General features: G+C 39.9%; 1 protein-coding gene across 5 annotated transcripts in view; it reads left to right on the top strand.

Annotated features, from left to right (window-relative positions):
• The window catches only part of foxn2a (forkhead box N2a), a 65,825-nt gene that overhangs the window by 4,599 nt on the left and 44,522 nt on the right, over nt 1-16,704 (top strand). For all 5 annotated transcript variants that reach the window (XM_063055632.1, XM_063055631.1, XM_063055630.1 and 2 more), the window contains one exon: nt 13,101-13,653. In XM_063055632.1, the coding sequence (XP_062911702.1) occupies nt 13,114-13,653 (540 nt within the window). In that variant the 5' untranslated portion in view covers nt 13,101-13,113. The remainder of the gene's footprint in view (nt 1-13,100; nt 13,654-16,704) is intronic.

Below are 16,704 nucleotides of genomic sequence, written 5' to 3'. Positions count from 1 at the left end.
TCAAAATCAGAATTGGGTTTAATATCACTGGCGGGTGTCATGGATTTATTATTTTGCACCCAGCAGAATAATTAAAGTACTACAAATTACAATGAGTGTACTATTAAAAAAAACTTAAGTAGTCTGTTTACTGAAGTACCCATGGCTGTGACTGGATTTCAGCTATAGTAGTTCCAAATTTTTGATGATTCCCATTGCAGCTGCACGTAAAGAGGCACCACTTAGCAGCACCATTTTAGTCAAATTGGTTTGGGACCATTGTGTTTTAGATGTTGAGGGCAAGGCCCATCTAATCATATTCTTTGATGGCATGGAACTACAGTATGCACCTGTTTGGAACGCAGATGGAAGTGGGAGAACCCAGAGGAAACTTGCGCAGTCAGAGGGAAAGTGTGAAAACTCTACACAGCACCTGAGGTTGCAATTGATTGATACTTGTCCAATGGGAATTTTGTAGGGTTTGTGGATTTTGTGTTTTTGTGGTTCATACTATTAATAGAAAATGTTTACAATTAAGTTCCCCACTTTTTCAACTACTATTAAGCAGACAGGTAAAAAGTGTATTTTATGTTCATAATAATTGGAATTTGTTTATTGTTGACATAGGTACTGAGGTACTGTGAAAAGGTCATCTTGCAAACTGTTCAAATTATTACACAGTGTGCTGAGGTAGTTCGAGATAAATCGATAATAGAATGCAGAAAAAGTGTAGCAGGCAGAGAAAGTATAGTACAAGCCGACAATATAGTGCAAGTTCATATAACAAGCTGGATAGTGACGTCAAGAGTTCATCTTTCAATTAAGAAGCCAAATATAATTTTTTATTGAATTATAGAATACAGCTGCTTTATTATTTGCCTTATTCAAAAAGTGATCTGTTTTAAATTGAGTATCTCCTGTGCAAAAAGTCTTTCATACCTTCCTTCTATGACCATTTTTGACGTGTTATTTAAGCATTATGGATGGTGCTTAAATAATGCCTGTTCTTTCAGAGAATAGAAGGACATCTTCCACTGTGCATTCTGTAATGTAAAACAGATTGCACTTTTTTAGACTTTAATATTATAGATCTTTTGAGGTTTTTTTAAACAGTTCTTCATGTTAAGACGAGAGTTGATTTTAGTAAGTTTGATATCTAGTGCAAAATGTGATTGATTAGTCATAGGGATATGGACCACAAGACTGGGAATGTTTGGAGTCTATCTTGCACCACAGTGAGCAATAATTGAAGGAATTATTCCCACAGACTGCCCAGCTAACTCTTGGGATCACAAATCTTGAAATGAATCCAGGAATCTGGGGCCTAGTTGAGCAACCAGGGAACACAGATCCTGAGATTATTTCCAGCTTTTGGGCCAGACTAACCCAAACCAAAACTGAAGCAAAGTAAAGGAAATGGCTAAGAACCAAAAAATTTAAAAAATAGCTTATTAGCATTATGGAATTGCTAGCAGCTTTTCTTTTTCCCTCATTCATGTCAAGATACAAAATATGTGATAAACGGAAGGACCAGAGGCTCTTTTCCGTCAATTCCTACACTCGTTAGTCAATTTTGCTGTCTTTCTCCCAACTCTGGCTGATTTCTAGGGAAGGATCATCAGCACTACCATTTTAGCAGCACACCATTCTACCCCAAAATGTCATGGCCATTTAAGTGAGAGGTCATAGGTAAATGTAAGCTGAAAGACTCCGGGGAAAATTGGAAAACCTTCTCTGATTCTATCACAGTGGCTGCAGAAACAACCACTGGCTCCTTCTCTTTTGGGGAAAATCAAGAATGGGATGAGGTATGGCATTTACTGTTTTACTACAGGACAGCTAATTTTCCATTTACATATGGACATAAGGAATTCTTGAATTATGGCCTTGTTTCGGATTATTTCAATGACAGAGATAAAGCCCTAATTGGCGAGATTTAAAAAGAAATTTGTGACTAAGTTTTTGAGCAGATTTGGAAGGTGACAATCTGCCCATGGATGGAGCAGAAATGGGAATTTGGAACCAGAGCTGGTAATTAAGATGGGCAATACTAAAGGAGAGGAATGCTGATACAATGTCAGCTGATTTGGCATCAGTGGGGTAGTCAGTACTTTTTTGGGAGTGGGAGAATTGGGGAGCATGTAAGTGCCATATAGAAGAACAGGATGGAAACTAAGAGGGGACAAGAATTGGTGCTCAGGCAGAGTGGATCCAGGGAGGGCACTTGTTTTCATGGGGTTGGCACAACGAAATAACAATAGAAAGGATGTTGATACAACTTGTGACCATAGTACAAACAGGAAGGGAAGTAGCTAGACAGACGGATCTACAGGGAAAATTGTAAGTGGAGAGGAACAAACAGATGAAGCATTTAAACTCCAGGTTGGTGTTGGAACAACAGGTTATTTTTGTCGTGGGAAAGTAACGAATTTGATAACGAATGGTTAAATTGATAATGGACCAGGCATGCTTAAGTGTCTCCCATTTGGATGAAAGTGTAAGATGAAGGTCCAACTGAAGGCATAACCAGCAAGTATTAAAATGTGCTGAAAGAAATTGATTTGAAATTGGATGGAGGGGTCAATATCAGTGAGTATAATAATGAAAAAAAAATCAACATGGCTCTATCTATGATCTTGAAAATGGGATGCCATAGCTGCAGTTATAAATTTGAGAGTTTATATGGAAAGAGTTCATATGAATAATGAAGCAAAATCCAAGGAGGAAACAGATTTGGATAGAGATTTAGCTTACCCATAGAAGGCAGAGGATGGTAGGGTGGTAGTTGATGGAGATTATTCTGTCTGGATGTTGGTGACCAGTGGTGTTCTACAGGTATCTGTGGGTTAGTAAGTTTGTAGATAACATGAAGGTTGGAGTTGTGGATAGGGGTTGTTGTAGGTTGTAACGGGACATTGACAGGATGCATAGCTGTGCAGAGAAGTGGCAGATATTCAACCCAGAAAAGTGTGAAATAATCCATTTTGAAAGGTTGAATTTGAAGGCAGAATACAGGGTTAATGGCAGGATTCTTGGCAGTGTGGAGAAGAGAGATCTTGGCTCCACATCCATAGATCCTGAAAGTACCTGCGCGAGTTGATAGGGTTGTTAGGGCATGTGCTGTGTTGGCCTTCTTTAGGAAGGGAATTGAGGTCAAGAACTTCGAGGTAATGTCTCTAAAACTCTGGTTACACTACAGGGAATATTGTGTTCAGTTCTGATATCTTCGTTAAAGGGAGGATGTGGAAGCTTTAGTCTGGGTGCAATGGGGATTTACCAGGATGTTGCCTGGACTAAAGGGTATGTTTTATGAAGATAGGTTGGGCAAGCTAGGACTTTTCTCTTTGGAGCAAGGGAAATATGATAGAGGTGTACAAGATGATAAGAGGCATAAATAGAGTGGATAGCCAGAGACTTTTTCCTGGGGCAGAAATGGCTAATACAAAGGGGCATAATTTTAAGGTGATTAGAGGCAAGTATTTGGAGGATGTTGGAAGTAGGTTCTTTACACAGAGTGGCCAGGGGTTGTGGTAGAGGCAGACACATTAGGGGCATTTACAAAACTACTAGGTAGGATATGGATGTTAGAAAAAATGTAGGGGTAATCTAGGAGGGATGGGTTAGATTGATCTTAGAGTAGGTTAAAAGGTTGGCACATAGTGGATCAAAGGGCCTGTACTGTGCAAGAGTGTTTTATGTTCTATGAAAGGGGTGTTGAGATGGAAATTCAATTTTCTGAAATTAAGGAGACAAAGGGAAAGGTGTGTATGTATAGAGATAGATATAATTTTTTTATATATAAAAATCAGTGGGGAGGAGTATTGAATAGGAGTAATCCATCTGGCCTTTTAAGCTTGGTCTATTCATTTCTATATAAGATTTTTAGATATAGGAATCATGGCATATGGAGATGGTGCAGGAAAATCTAGAAGAGGTGGAAGATCAGTTACTGTATATGATCCCTGCTAGGCTTTCCTCCATATCCCATGATTCCTATAACATCTAAAAATCTTATCTAGAATCTTAACTGAAAATAGCTCGTAATTCATAAGATTATCAAATGGACTCCGGACCTTACAGTCGACCTCATCATGGCCTTGTACCTCATTGTCTGTCTGCATTCCACCTTTTCTGTGAAGTAGAAACATAGAAAACCTACAGCACAATACAGGCTCTTCGGCCCACAATGCTGTGCCAAACATGTACTTTAGAATTACCTAGGGTTACCCATAGCCCTCTATTTTTCTAAGCTCCATGTGCCTATCCAGGAGTCGCTTAAAGACCCTATTGTATCCTCCTCCGCCACAGTCGCTGGCAGCCCATTCCACGCACTCACCACTCTGCGTGAAAACAAAAACCCAACAACAATAACAACAATTTACCACTGACATCCCCTCTGTACCTCCTTCTAAGCGCCTTTGAAACTGTACCCTCTCATGTATTAGCCATTTCAGCCCTGGAGAAAAAGCCTCTGACTTTCCACACAATCAATGTCTCTCATCATTATGCACCTCTATCAGGTCACCTCTCATCCTCTGTCGCTCCAAGGAGAAAAGGCAAAGTTCACTCAACCTATTCTTATAAGGCTTGCTCCCCAATCCAGGCAACTTCCTTGTAAATCTCCTCTGCACCCTTTCTATACTGTCCACCTTCTTCCTGTAGTGAGGTGACCAGAACTGAGCACAATACTCCAAGTGGAGTCTGACCAGGGTTCTAAACAGCTGTAACAGAAGTGTTTTAGAATATTTCAGTCCATAAATGCAAATTGTTATCATCCATCTCAAATGGCTCCACCTTTTCCACATTTGTGTCTGGCTTTCCCCTGGAGGTTGTGTATGCTGATGTTATGCTCCACGCCTTTTGCAACCAGTGGGCACTACAGGGACTCAAATCATACTAGAGGAGAACACACGCAAATAAAGGAAATGAAAAACAGTGGGAGAATAAGAATAAATGTTAGAACAGTGTAATAGATAGACATCAAAATCAAGTTCCATGTATGTAAAGTGATGAAGGTGTAGAAAAACAAGGATGTTTGGGTTTTGGATTTGTTTTTGTATGTTCTTATTTGAAATGAAATGGGTGGGGCATAACTTAATGATTGGCTGTTGAATTGCAGAAGCAGGTGAGCATTGTGTTGCTAATTAGGTATTTAACTAAATAGCCACTCAACAGCATGGTTGATGTCTTTAATGGAAAAGCTCTTGGGTAAAGGACAGAGCAGTAAATAAGATGCTTTTACATATGGTGTTGTCTTGATTAAATATGTTGTTCAGTTGTGCATCATATAAAAGATTGAATATTTTTCAACTGCTCAGTTATCAGTTTAATAGAAAACGAAAGAAAGTTACACTATTTACTCTATGGTTTAAGAACATATTTTTGAATTGGTGTCAAGTATGCATTTAACTTAAGTGATGGGAGCTTTTGGCTCTAAATAAGACTACTATTTAAATAAGGTAGTTCTTTGTTTTTTTTCCCTTTCCCCAGTTTAAATTGCCGTTGGTGTCTGGTGCTTAATGAACAGTTGAATTAAGTTAATTTTATTCACGATGGTGAGCTGACTGGATTAAATATAAACTGAATCCAGTCTGTACACTGAATTATTCACTATTTCTGGAAAATTTCAATGTGCATTTATACGTACAGGATAAATGGGTAAGAGATTAATGAATTTAAGAATTCTGGAGCACTGTAAATGATATTAAAACCTCACAAGGAGACTGAAACCTTCAACTCGTTAATTATTAAGAAAAAATAAATGGGCACAACGCACTATATTTTCCTTGCATATCTATATTTTTGTCAGTCTTGACAAAACCCAGACCCTAAGATGCCTGGATACCTAAATATTTAAATTTTCTTTTTTATCTTTCAATTTTTATTTCTATTAAGATTATGTTAATAATGGTTACAGTTTACAATAAATGAACGAGCAATGACTATCTACTTTTGTCACCATGTTTTAACATGTATAGTGGATTCTGATTAATTGGGCCATCAATTTATTGAGGGAGCCAATTATATGGGATGACTTTTAAAGAATAAAAACTAATTGAGAAAATAGGCAGGATTCCCTTTGTTTATTTGGGACACTATGCCACTTAATTGGGGCAGGTGACTGTTGCTGAACAGTTTCTAACTAGCATCGGGCACCTGCATTTATGTGGCTGTAACACCCTACACTGTGCTTAGAGGAAATAGTTTCTAAATATCATTAATTGCATGTGTTTGTGTTCAAAAAGCAGTATTTTTTAAAATCACTGATAGTTGGCAAGAAATGAGCAGTAAGACAATTCAGAACTATTTTGCTCACTGAGAGTTCAAACATTCTGGAGATGCCAGAAATGGCTGGGAGTGAAAATGATATGATTTCACCACTTCAATGTTAGGGACTATGAAGAATTTGAAAGTATTGACAATCACCTTGAATGTTACAATGAAAATGAAGATTTGGAGGATGAAATCATCAAAAGCATTGTACGAAGGCAGTCTATTGTCTGTACTAATTTTTTCACTTAAGACCATAAGACATAGGAGCCACATTAGGCTACTTGGCCCATTGAATCTGCTCCGCCACACCATCAAGGCTGATTTATTATCCCTCATCCCCATTCTCCTACCTTTTCATTGTAACCTGTGATCCTCTGACTAATCAAGAAACTATTAAATGCCACTTTGATTGGAAAGCTGAAACTGCTGGACCTGAACACCTCCCTTTGCAACTGGATCCTAGACTTCCTGACTGAGAGACCTCAGTCAGTTCGGATTGGGAGTAGCATCTCCAACACCATCACACTGAGCATGGGGGGCCCCCCCAGGGCTGTGTGCTCAGTCCACTACTGTTCACTCTGCTGACGCTGACTGTGCAGCAATACACAGCTGAACCACATCATCAAGTTCGCCGATGACACGACCGTGGTGGGTCTCATCAGCAAGAACGATGAGTCAGTATACAGAGATGAGGTGCAGTGGCTATTTGTGGAATGCTTTGCCCCAGAAGGCAGTGGAGGCCACAACTCTGGATGCTTTCAAGAAAGAGATGGATAGAGCTCTTAAAGATAGCGGAATCAAAGGTTATGGGGATAAGGCAGGAACTGGATACTGATTGTGGATGATCAGCCATGATCACAGTGAATGGTGGTGCTGGCTCGAAGGGCCAACTGGCCTACTCCTGCACCTATTGTCTATTGTCTGTTGTCTTTTGTCTAACGGACTGGTGCAGAGCCAACAACCTGTCTTTGAATGTGAACAAAACAAAAGAGATGGTTGTTGACTTCAGGAGAGCACGGAATGACCACTCTCCACTGAACATTGAGGGCTCCTCCGTTGAGATCGTTAAAAGCACCAAATTTCTTGGTGTTCACCTGGCGGAGAATCTCACCTAGTCCCTTAACAGCAGCTCCATAGCCAAGACAGCCCAGCAGTGTCTGCTTTCTGCGAAGACTGAGGAAAGTCCATCTGCCACCCCCCATCCTCACCACATTCTACAGAGGTTGTATTGAGAACATCCTGAGCAGCTGCATCACTGCCTGGTTTGGGAATTGCACCATCTCAGATCGCAAGACTGCAGCGGATAGTGAGGTCAGCTGAGAAGATCATCGAGGTCTCTCTTCCCGCCATTACAGGTTTTTACACCATGCTGCACCTGCAAAGTTAACAGCATTGTGAAGGATCCCACGCACCCCTCATACAAACTGTTCTCCCTCCTGCCTTCTTGCAATAGGTACCAAAGCATTCGGGCTCTGACAACCAGACTGTGCAACAGTTTCTTCCCCCAAGCCATCAGACTCCTCAATACCCATAGTCTAGACTGACACCTACATCATTAATTATTATATTGAAATTGTCTGCTACTGTACCTATTGTCTTGTTTATTATTCATTTATTAATTATTGTACTGCTCTGCACTGTTTTGTGCACTTCATGTAGTCCTGTGCAGGTCTGTAGTCTAGTGTAGTTTTGTATTGTTTCATGTAGCATCATGGTCCTGGAGGAATGTTGTTTTGTTTTTACTGTGTACTGTACCAGCAGTTTATGGTCGAAATGACAATAAAAAGCGACTTGACTTTAAATATACCCAATGACTTGGCCTTCACAGCTGTCTGTAGCAATGAATTCCACAGAACACCGGACTCAAAAGAAAAATGTAGCATATGCTGAATGAATTTCTTCATCAATAACTAATAGGAACGACACAGTTTTAGTTGTAGTATTTCTAATTTGTTCTGTATTTCATTTAAATACATAATTTGTTACTCAGTTAAACAGTAGTTCATCTTTTTTATACTTTTTTAACTATTTCAATTTTAACTACTTTGGCTAAATGGGCCAATGTGTACTGGTCCTGATGTATCCCAAGTAACTGGAATCGTCTGTGCGTACTGAGTCTCCAGGATTGTCAACTCAGCAGGAATTGCATGGAACCATGAACACACGAAGAAATCTGCAGGTGCTGGAATTTCAAGCAACACACATAAAAGTTGCTGGTGAATGCAGCAGGCCAGGCAGCATCTCTAGGAAGAGGTACAGTCGACGTTTCGCGCCGAGGCCCTTCGTCAGGACTAACTGAAAGAAGAGCCAGTAAGAGATTTGAAAGTGGGAGGGGGTGGGGGAGATCCGGAATGATAGAAGAAGACAGGAGGGGGAGGGATGGAGCCAAGAGCTGGACAGTTGATTGGCAAAAGGGATATGAGAGGATCATGGGACAGGAGGCCCAGGGAGAAAGAAAAGGGGGAGCAGAGTAAGCAGGATCTCCCAGTGGCCACACATTTTAATTCCACGTCCCATTCCCATTCTGATATGTCTATCCACGGCCTCCTCTACTGTAAAGAGGAAGCCACACTCAGGTTGGAGGAACAACACCTTATATTCCGTCTAGGTAGCCTCCAACCTAATGGCATGAACATTGACTTCTCAAACTTCCGCTAATGCCCCACCTCCCCCACCTGTTATTTATTCATGTACACATTCTTTTTCTTTTTCTCCCTGTGTCCCTCTCACTATACCCCTTGCCCATCCTCTGGGCTTTTCCCCCCACCCCCTTTTCTTTCTCCCCAGACCTCCTGTGCCATGATCCTCTCATATCCCTTTTGCCAATCAACTGTCCAGCTCTTGGCTCTATCCCTCCCCTTCCTGTCTTCTCCTATCATTTCGGATCTCCCCCTCCCCTCCCACTTTCAAATCTCTTACTAGCTCTTCTTTCAGTTAGTCCTGACAAAAGGGCTTGGCCCAAAACGTCAACTGTACCTCTTCCTGGGAATTGTATGGAGTCCTCTCAGTTGCTATGTGAACTGCAAGATACTGGTGAGGAAGGTGTTGGTTCTGAATTCCAGTGAGATTCTAAACTTCCCCCATCTCTGAGATAACCTTTCATCATTTTAAAGTTTTTATCTGCTCTGTATACTGATTATTTTTGTGTTGTTAACTACTGCCCATTATGCCACTGGTGTTTAGGACAGCAACAAAGGTCCTCCATCTGTGGTGGTTTTCAGAGCTTCCTTCATTGTGTCAGTAGCTTCCTTTCTGTTTTCACTACTGTCAGCCATGTAAGTTCCGGTTGAGGTACAGGAATATCACTGCACTCAGGTGTAGAAGAATTCTTCATTGCTGTTTTCGTAACAATTTTCTTTGACCAAGCAGGGTTGTTTGTCCTGTGTTGTACCCTGAACCTGGAGGACTGGTGGACCACTCTTAGTCTGGCCTCTACTCTTTGACCTGTTTGGCATGGGTGACCCTACCTAGAGCCAAAGCATAAAGCCCTGACTCCAGCCAACAGAGCTCTCTGAGTCATTGAGGCATGCAAGCCTCCAAAACCAACAGCAAGTTTGTGGTCCTCTTGTAGGTTGTGTAAAGTCGGTTCTAAATTCTGTATTTATATTAGAAATCGAGCATCTGCAGTTTTTTTTGGTTCCCATTAAATTTATCTACTTAAAGGGTTCATTCTCTTTTCTGATTTTCATTATTAATATTCCAGAATGAAATATTTCATTCACTTAACTATTGCACACATTTCCATGAAATCACTTCACAGACACGTGTTTTCCTCAGGCTGAAAAATACTTGTTCTCAGAAATCAAAGTATTGATATTGATATCAGACTGATAACTATATTTTCCTCACTCCTTGAGTTCTCTTGAGTTTGGGTCTACTCCCTGCGACTAGTACTTATTTTGTGCTCTGTACCTTTGAACCACCAAGACTCCATGGACTCATTGGATCTTAGAATAAGCTTTTTTTCCTAACAAGTACCTATGGAGTAATTTTATCTGACACTGTTGGACTTGTGTACTTATTCTGTCCTATTTACTCCAGAATTTCTGAGTCAAATCTCTTGTTTCCACTGACCCTACTGATTTTATCATTATGCACAAATCTGGCCCCTTTGGTATTATTATTTTTGACATAAATTAGACTAATGAGTGGTTCCAGCACCATACAGTGGAGAATCCCAGTTGTAATTTTCATACCCCTCATTTTAAATCTGTGTCTTGAACAAAAACACAATAGTGAGGTTGTGAGAAGAAAACTGTACATTTACACTATGCTCTGCCTGACATCTGAATGTGCAGGGTACCTTTATACTATTAATTACTTCTGAAATTCAGACACTGAGGTTGACTATGCCTTGTTCATTATTTTGATTTATAACACAAGCCCAAGTTCCATCATGGGTAAAGACCCCCCCCCCCAACCTTTCCCCTTTGAGCACATCTACACAGAGTGTTGTCACAGGAAAGCAGCATCCATCATTCAGGACCCTACCACCCCAGACGTGCTCTCTTCTCACTGCTGCAATCAGGCTCTTGAACCAAAGAGGGTAACTTCACTTGCCCCATCACTGAAATATTCCCACAACCTATGGACTCACTTTCAAGGACTCTTCATCTCATGTTCTAGATATTTATTATTTATTGTTATTTCTGTTTGTATTTGCACAGTTTATTGTCTTTTGCACACTGGTTGTAGGACCAGTTGGTACAGTCTTTCATTAATTCTACTATTGTTATTGGACTTATTGGGTATGCCTGCAAGAAAATTAATCTCAGGGTTGTATATGGTTTTATATATATATTTTGTACTTTGAACTTTAATCTGGAATATTAACTACGTTCCTCTTAATATACACTGCCTGATATGCGAACTGTTTCCAGTTTGCCTCCAGATTCTCAGCATCTTTAAAGATTTTTTTGGCTCTTATTTCTTCTGCAAAATTTGTGTATACTTAAAATAAAAACAGATGGATTGTGTTTATACAGTTCTGAAAAGGAGATTGGGACATTCTCTGGTGGGCATAATGGTACAGGGTTTCAGGAACTGGCAGAGGTGTGAACAGAAATTAGAGGCAGAAGTAGACCCTTGAGCATGCTCTGCCAACTAATAAACTCATTGCTCATCTGTGTATTCCTACCCATTCCTGGTAACCTTTCACCCTGTAACTTAACAAGAATCTGTTCATTTTTCCATTAAAATGTTCAAAGATTCTACCTTCAACATCTTTTAAGGAAGAGAGTTCTCAAGACTCACTACTCATGAGAAAAAAATATTCACTATCACTGTGATTTAAATGGACACCATTAAAGTTTTGCTATATTTAATCCCACAAAAGGAAACCTCTTCTTTGCATTCTCCCTATTAAGGCATCCCAAGAGCTTGCATGTTCATTGAAGTCACTTTCTGTTCTTCAAAACTCTAGCATAACTTACTCAAGCGTTCCTCCCAATGGCAACCCACCTTTTCTAGGTAACAGTCTAATAAGCCTTCTCTGATTGGCTTCCCACAATCCTACATCATTCCCTGTAAGAAAAGACCACATGGTACTCCAGATGTGGTCCTATCAGTGCCCTATATAACTGATGTATAATCTCTCTAATATTCCATTCTATTCAAACTAAATAATATTGTGTTAACTTCATTGCATGCAGTATGTGTATAAGCAGCTTTTGTGAATGTGCACTGACAACTAGATTCCTGTATTAAAAAGTTCAGCAATCTCTCATAATTTAGATATGTTTTTAATTTATGTGGAAAGCAATATGTGTGATGTGTGTTCTCCTGACTTCCCCTTCTTGAAGTCCACAATTTGCTTTGCTGATGCTGAGTGAGAGCTTGTTGATATGACACTATTCAACCAACTGTTCCATCTCATCCCTATATTCCTCATCGCCACCTGAGGTTCTATCAACAACAGTTTATAGATGGTGCTTAGCCACAGTCACTTAGAAAATTCAGCAGCCACACATTCAATCCTTTCATTTATATATATATATTGTAAAAGGGTTAGACCCCAGCATCAATCTGTGTGCCAACAAGAAAAAGAAGCTTTTAGCCTCTCATTTTCTATTAGCCAGCCAATCTTTTATTCTTGCCATTATGTTGCCTCTTTACACTATTTTCTGCAAAATTCAATCTGCAAAACCCAATTGGATGAGGACACTGAATGCTATTACCACTAATGCAAACCTGATTGAGAAAATAATTAGTGAGGACACAGGGAGACATCAGATGAGATTTACTGTTCTTTAAAGCATGATAGAATATGTGTCACGCATTGGGTTGCACAATGGTGTATCCAGTGAAGTGATGTGAGGCATTTTTCTAATTAAAGGAGTGAATACAAATTGTGATTTGTTTAACATAAGGAGAATGCAGTTCACTACACCATTCACAGGTTTTAAAGTTGAGTATTTAAATTTTTGCCAATATCTTTCCTCAAATCTATTGATATCCAATGAAATACAGTTTCAGAGATTTTCTTACTTTGTATTTGTGTGGCTTGAGTTTGAGTGAAAACACACTCCTGAGTTGTGAGTGTCCTCCCTCGCATAGACACTCACAGGTGACTTGGAAGATTAAGTTTGGTAACTAACCCTTGTTCATTAGGGAAAATAGTAGTAATGGTTTTCTACAAACACAATTCCTCCTTAAGGCAAGGATGGATATATTGTCCAATCTAAACAGTTTAATATGGAAAATTTACCCTGGGAGAAGTTATGGCTACCACAACAGGCCCAGTTGTTCCACTTTTACATTGGTGTTGTCAAAGGTTTCTTTATGTCCTGCTTCTACATGAGAACAACTGGCAGTATCTTTGACTATATTCATTTTTCTTTGCCTTACAGATGTGAAAGTTAAATGGGTCCAATTAGCAGCATGTCTCCAATGAAGAAAGCAGAGATCTCAGGCACAGGGGAGCCTTGCGTCTTGAATTCAAATTGTTCCATAGAAGTTCTTTCAGAGGTAACAGCTGGTACGAAGCCAGGGGTGATTTTTGGAGAGAAGGAAATGACAGATGATGAGGAACTTACTAATCTGAACTGGCTTCATGAGAATAAAAACCTATTGAAAAACTTCAGCCTTGGCAGTGAGATGCTACGTAGTGTTAGTCCTACACGTGATGTCATTGAAGAAGACACTTCACCTTTGCCACTTTCTGATTCGCTGAATAATGACAAGCGTGGATTGAACTCCAAACCTCCGTATTCATTTAGCTGCCTTATATTTATGGCGATTGATCATTCAGCCAGAAAATGTCTGCCAGTCAAGGATATCTACAATTGGATATTGGAGCGTTTTCCATATTTTACCAATGCACCCACTGGCTGGAAGAACTCTGTAAGGCATAATCTTTCCTTGAACAAATGTTTCCGGAAAGTGGAGAAGGGTCATGGCAAGGTTAGTGCACACTATTCAATGTCTCAATTGGACCATTAGGACAGACTGTTAGTTGCTCAGCTGGTACATCAAGTGAGTCATAAACATCAAAGTTTTATTCCCGGTCTGTGTAAACTAGCTGATCTGAACTGGTACTGAGGTGCATTTCAACAAACAAAGACGAAGACTAGTGAAAATGAGATTGAGGCTGTTGGTTCAGATATGTAAGTTGATGACAAGAGTTTTCTTATGGTATATTTTCTGAATCCTTGCCCAAGTGCAAAATTTTGGAATGGAGGAATTGAAGGAGTGGGGTAATACGGGAGGAATTTCCCATTTGTAGAACTGAATTCCAGCTGAAGTGTCAGGAGATCTCTTACAATTTTTTCTCGTGTTCCTTTAAACGTGACCTCTGAAGCATCAAATATGTGTAACTAAGCTAACCATTTCCCCATATTTTAATTCAGTATTTTAGAATTACAGGTATCAGATTTGTTTGCAACAGTCAAATTACACATTTCAAAATATTTCTCCTGTCATCCTTATTGTGTTTGCAAATATTTACAGTTGTAAAGACAGGATTGATAAAACTGGTTAGGCCCCACTTAGATTTCTGATGTGGCAGACTGCAGGAAGAATGTGATTGTGCTGGACAGAGTGCAAAGGAGATGGTGCCCTGGACTGGAGGACTTAAGCAATGTAAGGAAATTGGATAGGCTAGACTTATGTTACTGGAGTGGCAGAGATTGAGAGGTAACCTAGTAGAAATATGAAAGGTTATGAGGGGCATAGAATAGGTTAGATAATCAAATCTATTTTCTATAGCAGAGGGAGCAAAAGCAGGAGAGCAGAGATTTAAGGTGAGAATGAGGAGTGCTCATTTCAATGGCATATAACTGAATCTGAAACCAGAAGTGGTGGAATCAGATACAATTTCTACATTTAAAAGGCACTTAGATTATTAATAAGCATGGCAGAAGGATACAGTCCTAACGTAACATATGAAATTAACATGCATAAAGAAAAGGGTTGGCATGGATGTGATGAGCTGAAGTGTCTTTCTGCACTGTATGGTACTTCAAGATTGGTTCACCTTAGGAGAAAATGTATGCAGACGATGGAATACATCAATAAGATGGGTAGTGGAGCCAGAGGATGATGATAGGTAGATTGAGGAGGGATGAAGGATGCCTGGCAGATTGAGTCAGGTGGGGAGGGGGAGGGGTGGAGTTCAGAGACAGACAGAGGTGGAGACAGGTAAGATCTAAAAAAAAGTAGAAAAACCAGGACTGATTCTATTTTGTGGGAGAAGGTGTGTGCGTGTGGGTGAGTGGGAAACGATCTTTCATTCAGTTAATGTACAAACCCAATTTCCAGAAAAGTTGGGATATTTTCTAAAATGCAATAAAAACAAAAATCTGTGCTATGTTAATTCACGTGAATCTTTATTTAACTGACAAAAGTACAAAGAAAAGATTTTCAATAGCTTTACTGACCAACTTAATTGTATTTTGTAAACATACACAAATTTAGAATTTGATGGCTGCAACACACTCAACAAAAGTTGGGACAGAGGCATGTTTACCATTGTGTTACATCACCTTTCCTTTTAATAACACTTTTTAATCATTTTGGAACTGAGGATACTAATTGTAGTAGATTTGCAATTGGAAATTTTGTCCATTCTTGCTTGATACAAGACTTCAGCTGCTCAACAGTCCGTGGTCTCCGTTGTCTGATTCTCCTCTTTGTGATGCGCCATATATTTTCAATAGGAGATAGATCTGGACTGGCAGCAGGCCAGTCAAGCACACGCACTCTGTGTCTACGATATGTTAATTCAAGTGAACCTTACTTAACTGACAAAAGTACAAAGAAAAGATTTTCAATAGTTTTACCGACCAATTGTATTTTGTAAACATACACAAACTTAGAATTTGATGGCTGCAACACACTCAACAAAAGTTGGGACAGAGTTAAAATAAGATTGAAAAGTGCACAGAATATTCAAGTAACACCGGTTTGGAAGACTCCACGTTAAGCAGGCTAATTGGTAGCAGGTGAGGTATCATGTCTGGGTATAAAAGTAGCGTCCATCAAAGGCTCAGTCTTTGCAAGCAAGGATGGGTCGTGGCTCACCCCTTTGTGCCAAAATTCGTGACAGAATTGTTAGTCAGTTCAAAAGGAACATTTCTCAACGCAAGATTGCAGAGAATTTAGGTCTTTCAACATCTACAGTACATAATATTGTGAAAAGATTCAGAGAATTCAGAGACATAGTGCGTAAAGGGCAAGGTCGGAAACCACTGTTGAATGTGCGTGATCTTCGAGCCCTCAGGCGGCACTGCCTAAGAAACCATCATGCTGCTGTGACAATTATAGCCACCTGGGCTCGGGAGTACTTCGGAAAACCATCGTCACTCAACACAGTCCGTTGCTGCATCCAGAAATGCAACTTGAAACTGTATTACGCAAGGAGGAAGCCATACATCAACTCTATGCAGAAACACCGGTGAGTTCTCCAGGCCTGAGCTCATCTCAGGTGGACCAACAGACTGTGGAACCGTGTGCTGTGGTCAGATGACTCCACATTTCAGCTAGTTTTAGGAAAAAATAGGCGTCGAGTTCTCCGTGCCAAAGATGAAAACGACCATCCAGATTGTTATCAGCAAATGGCACAAAAGCCAGCATCTGTGATGGTATGGGGGTGCATCAGTGCCCACGGCATGGGTGAGTTGCATGTATGTGAAGGACTCTGAGGTGTATATTAGGATTTTAGAGAGACACGTTGCCATCAAGGCGACGTCCATGCTTATTTCAGCAGGACAATGCCAGACCACATTCTGCACGGGCTACAACAGCGTGGCTTTACAGATTTTTGTTTTTATTGTATTTTTGGAAAATATCCCAACTTTTCTGGAAATGGGGTTTGTATTACAAGAGCAATTTTCATTGACTCAAGAACAAATATCTGCTTTCAACTCCCTATGTGAGAATTGGATGATATCACAAGACCAAATGGAAAGAATGTCTTGACTAAACAATCAAGCTGCTCTGTGGAAATGTACCTAA

This window comes from Mobula hypostoma, chromosome 8 (assembly GCF_963921235.1).
Source record: "Mobula hypostoma chromosome 8, sMobHyp1.1, whole genome shotgun sequence".
NCBI lineage: Eukaryota > Metazoa > Chordata > Chondrichthyes > Myliobatiformes > Myliobatidae > Mobula > Mobula hypostoma.
Note: the sequence above shows the minus strand (reverse complement) of the source record. Positions and strands in the feature narration are given on the sequence as shown.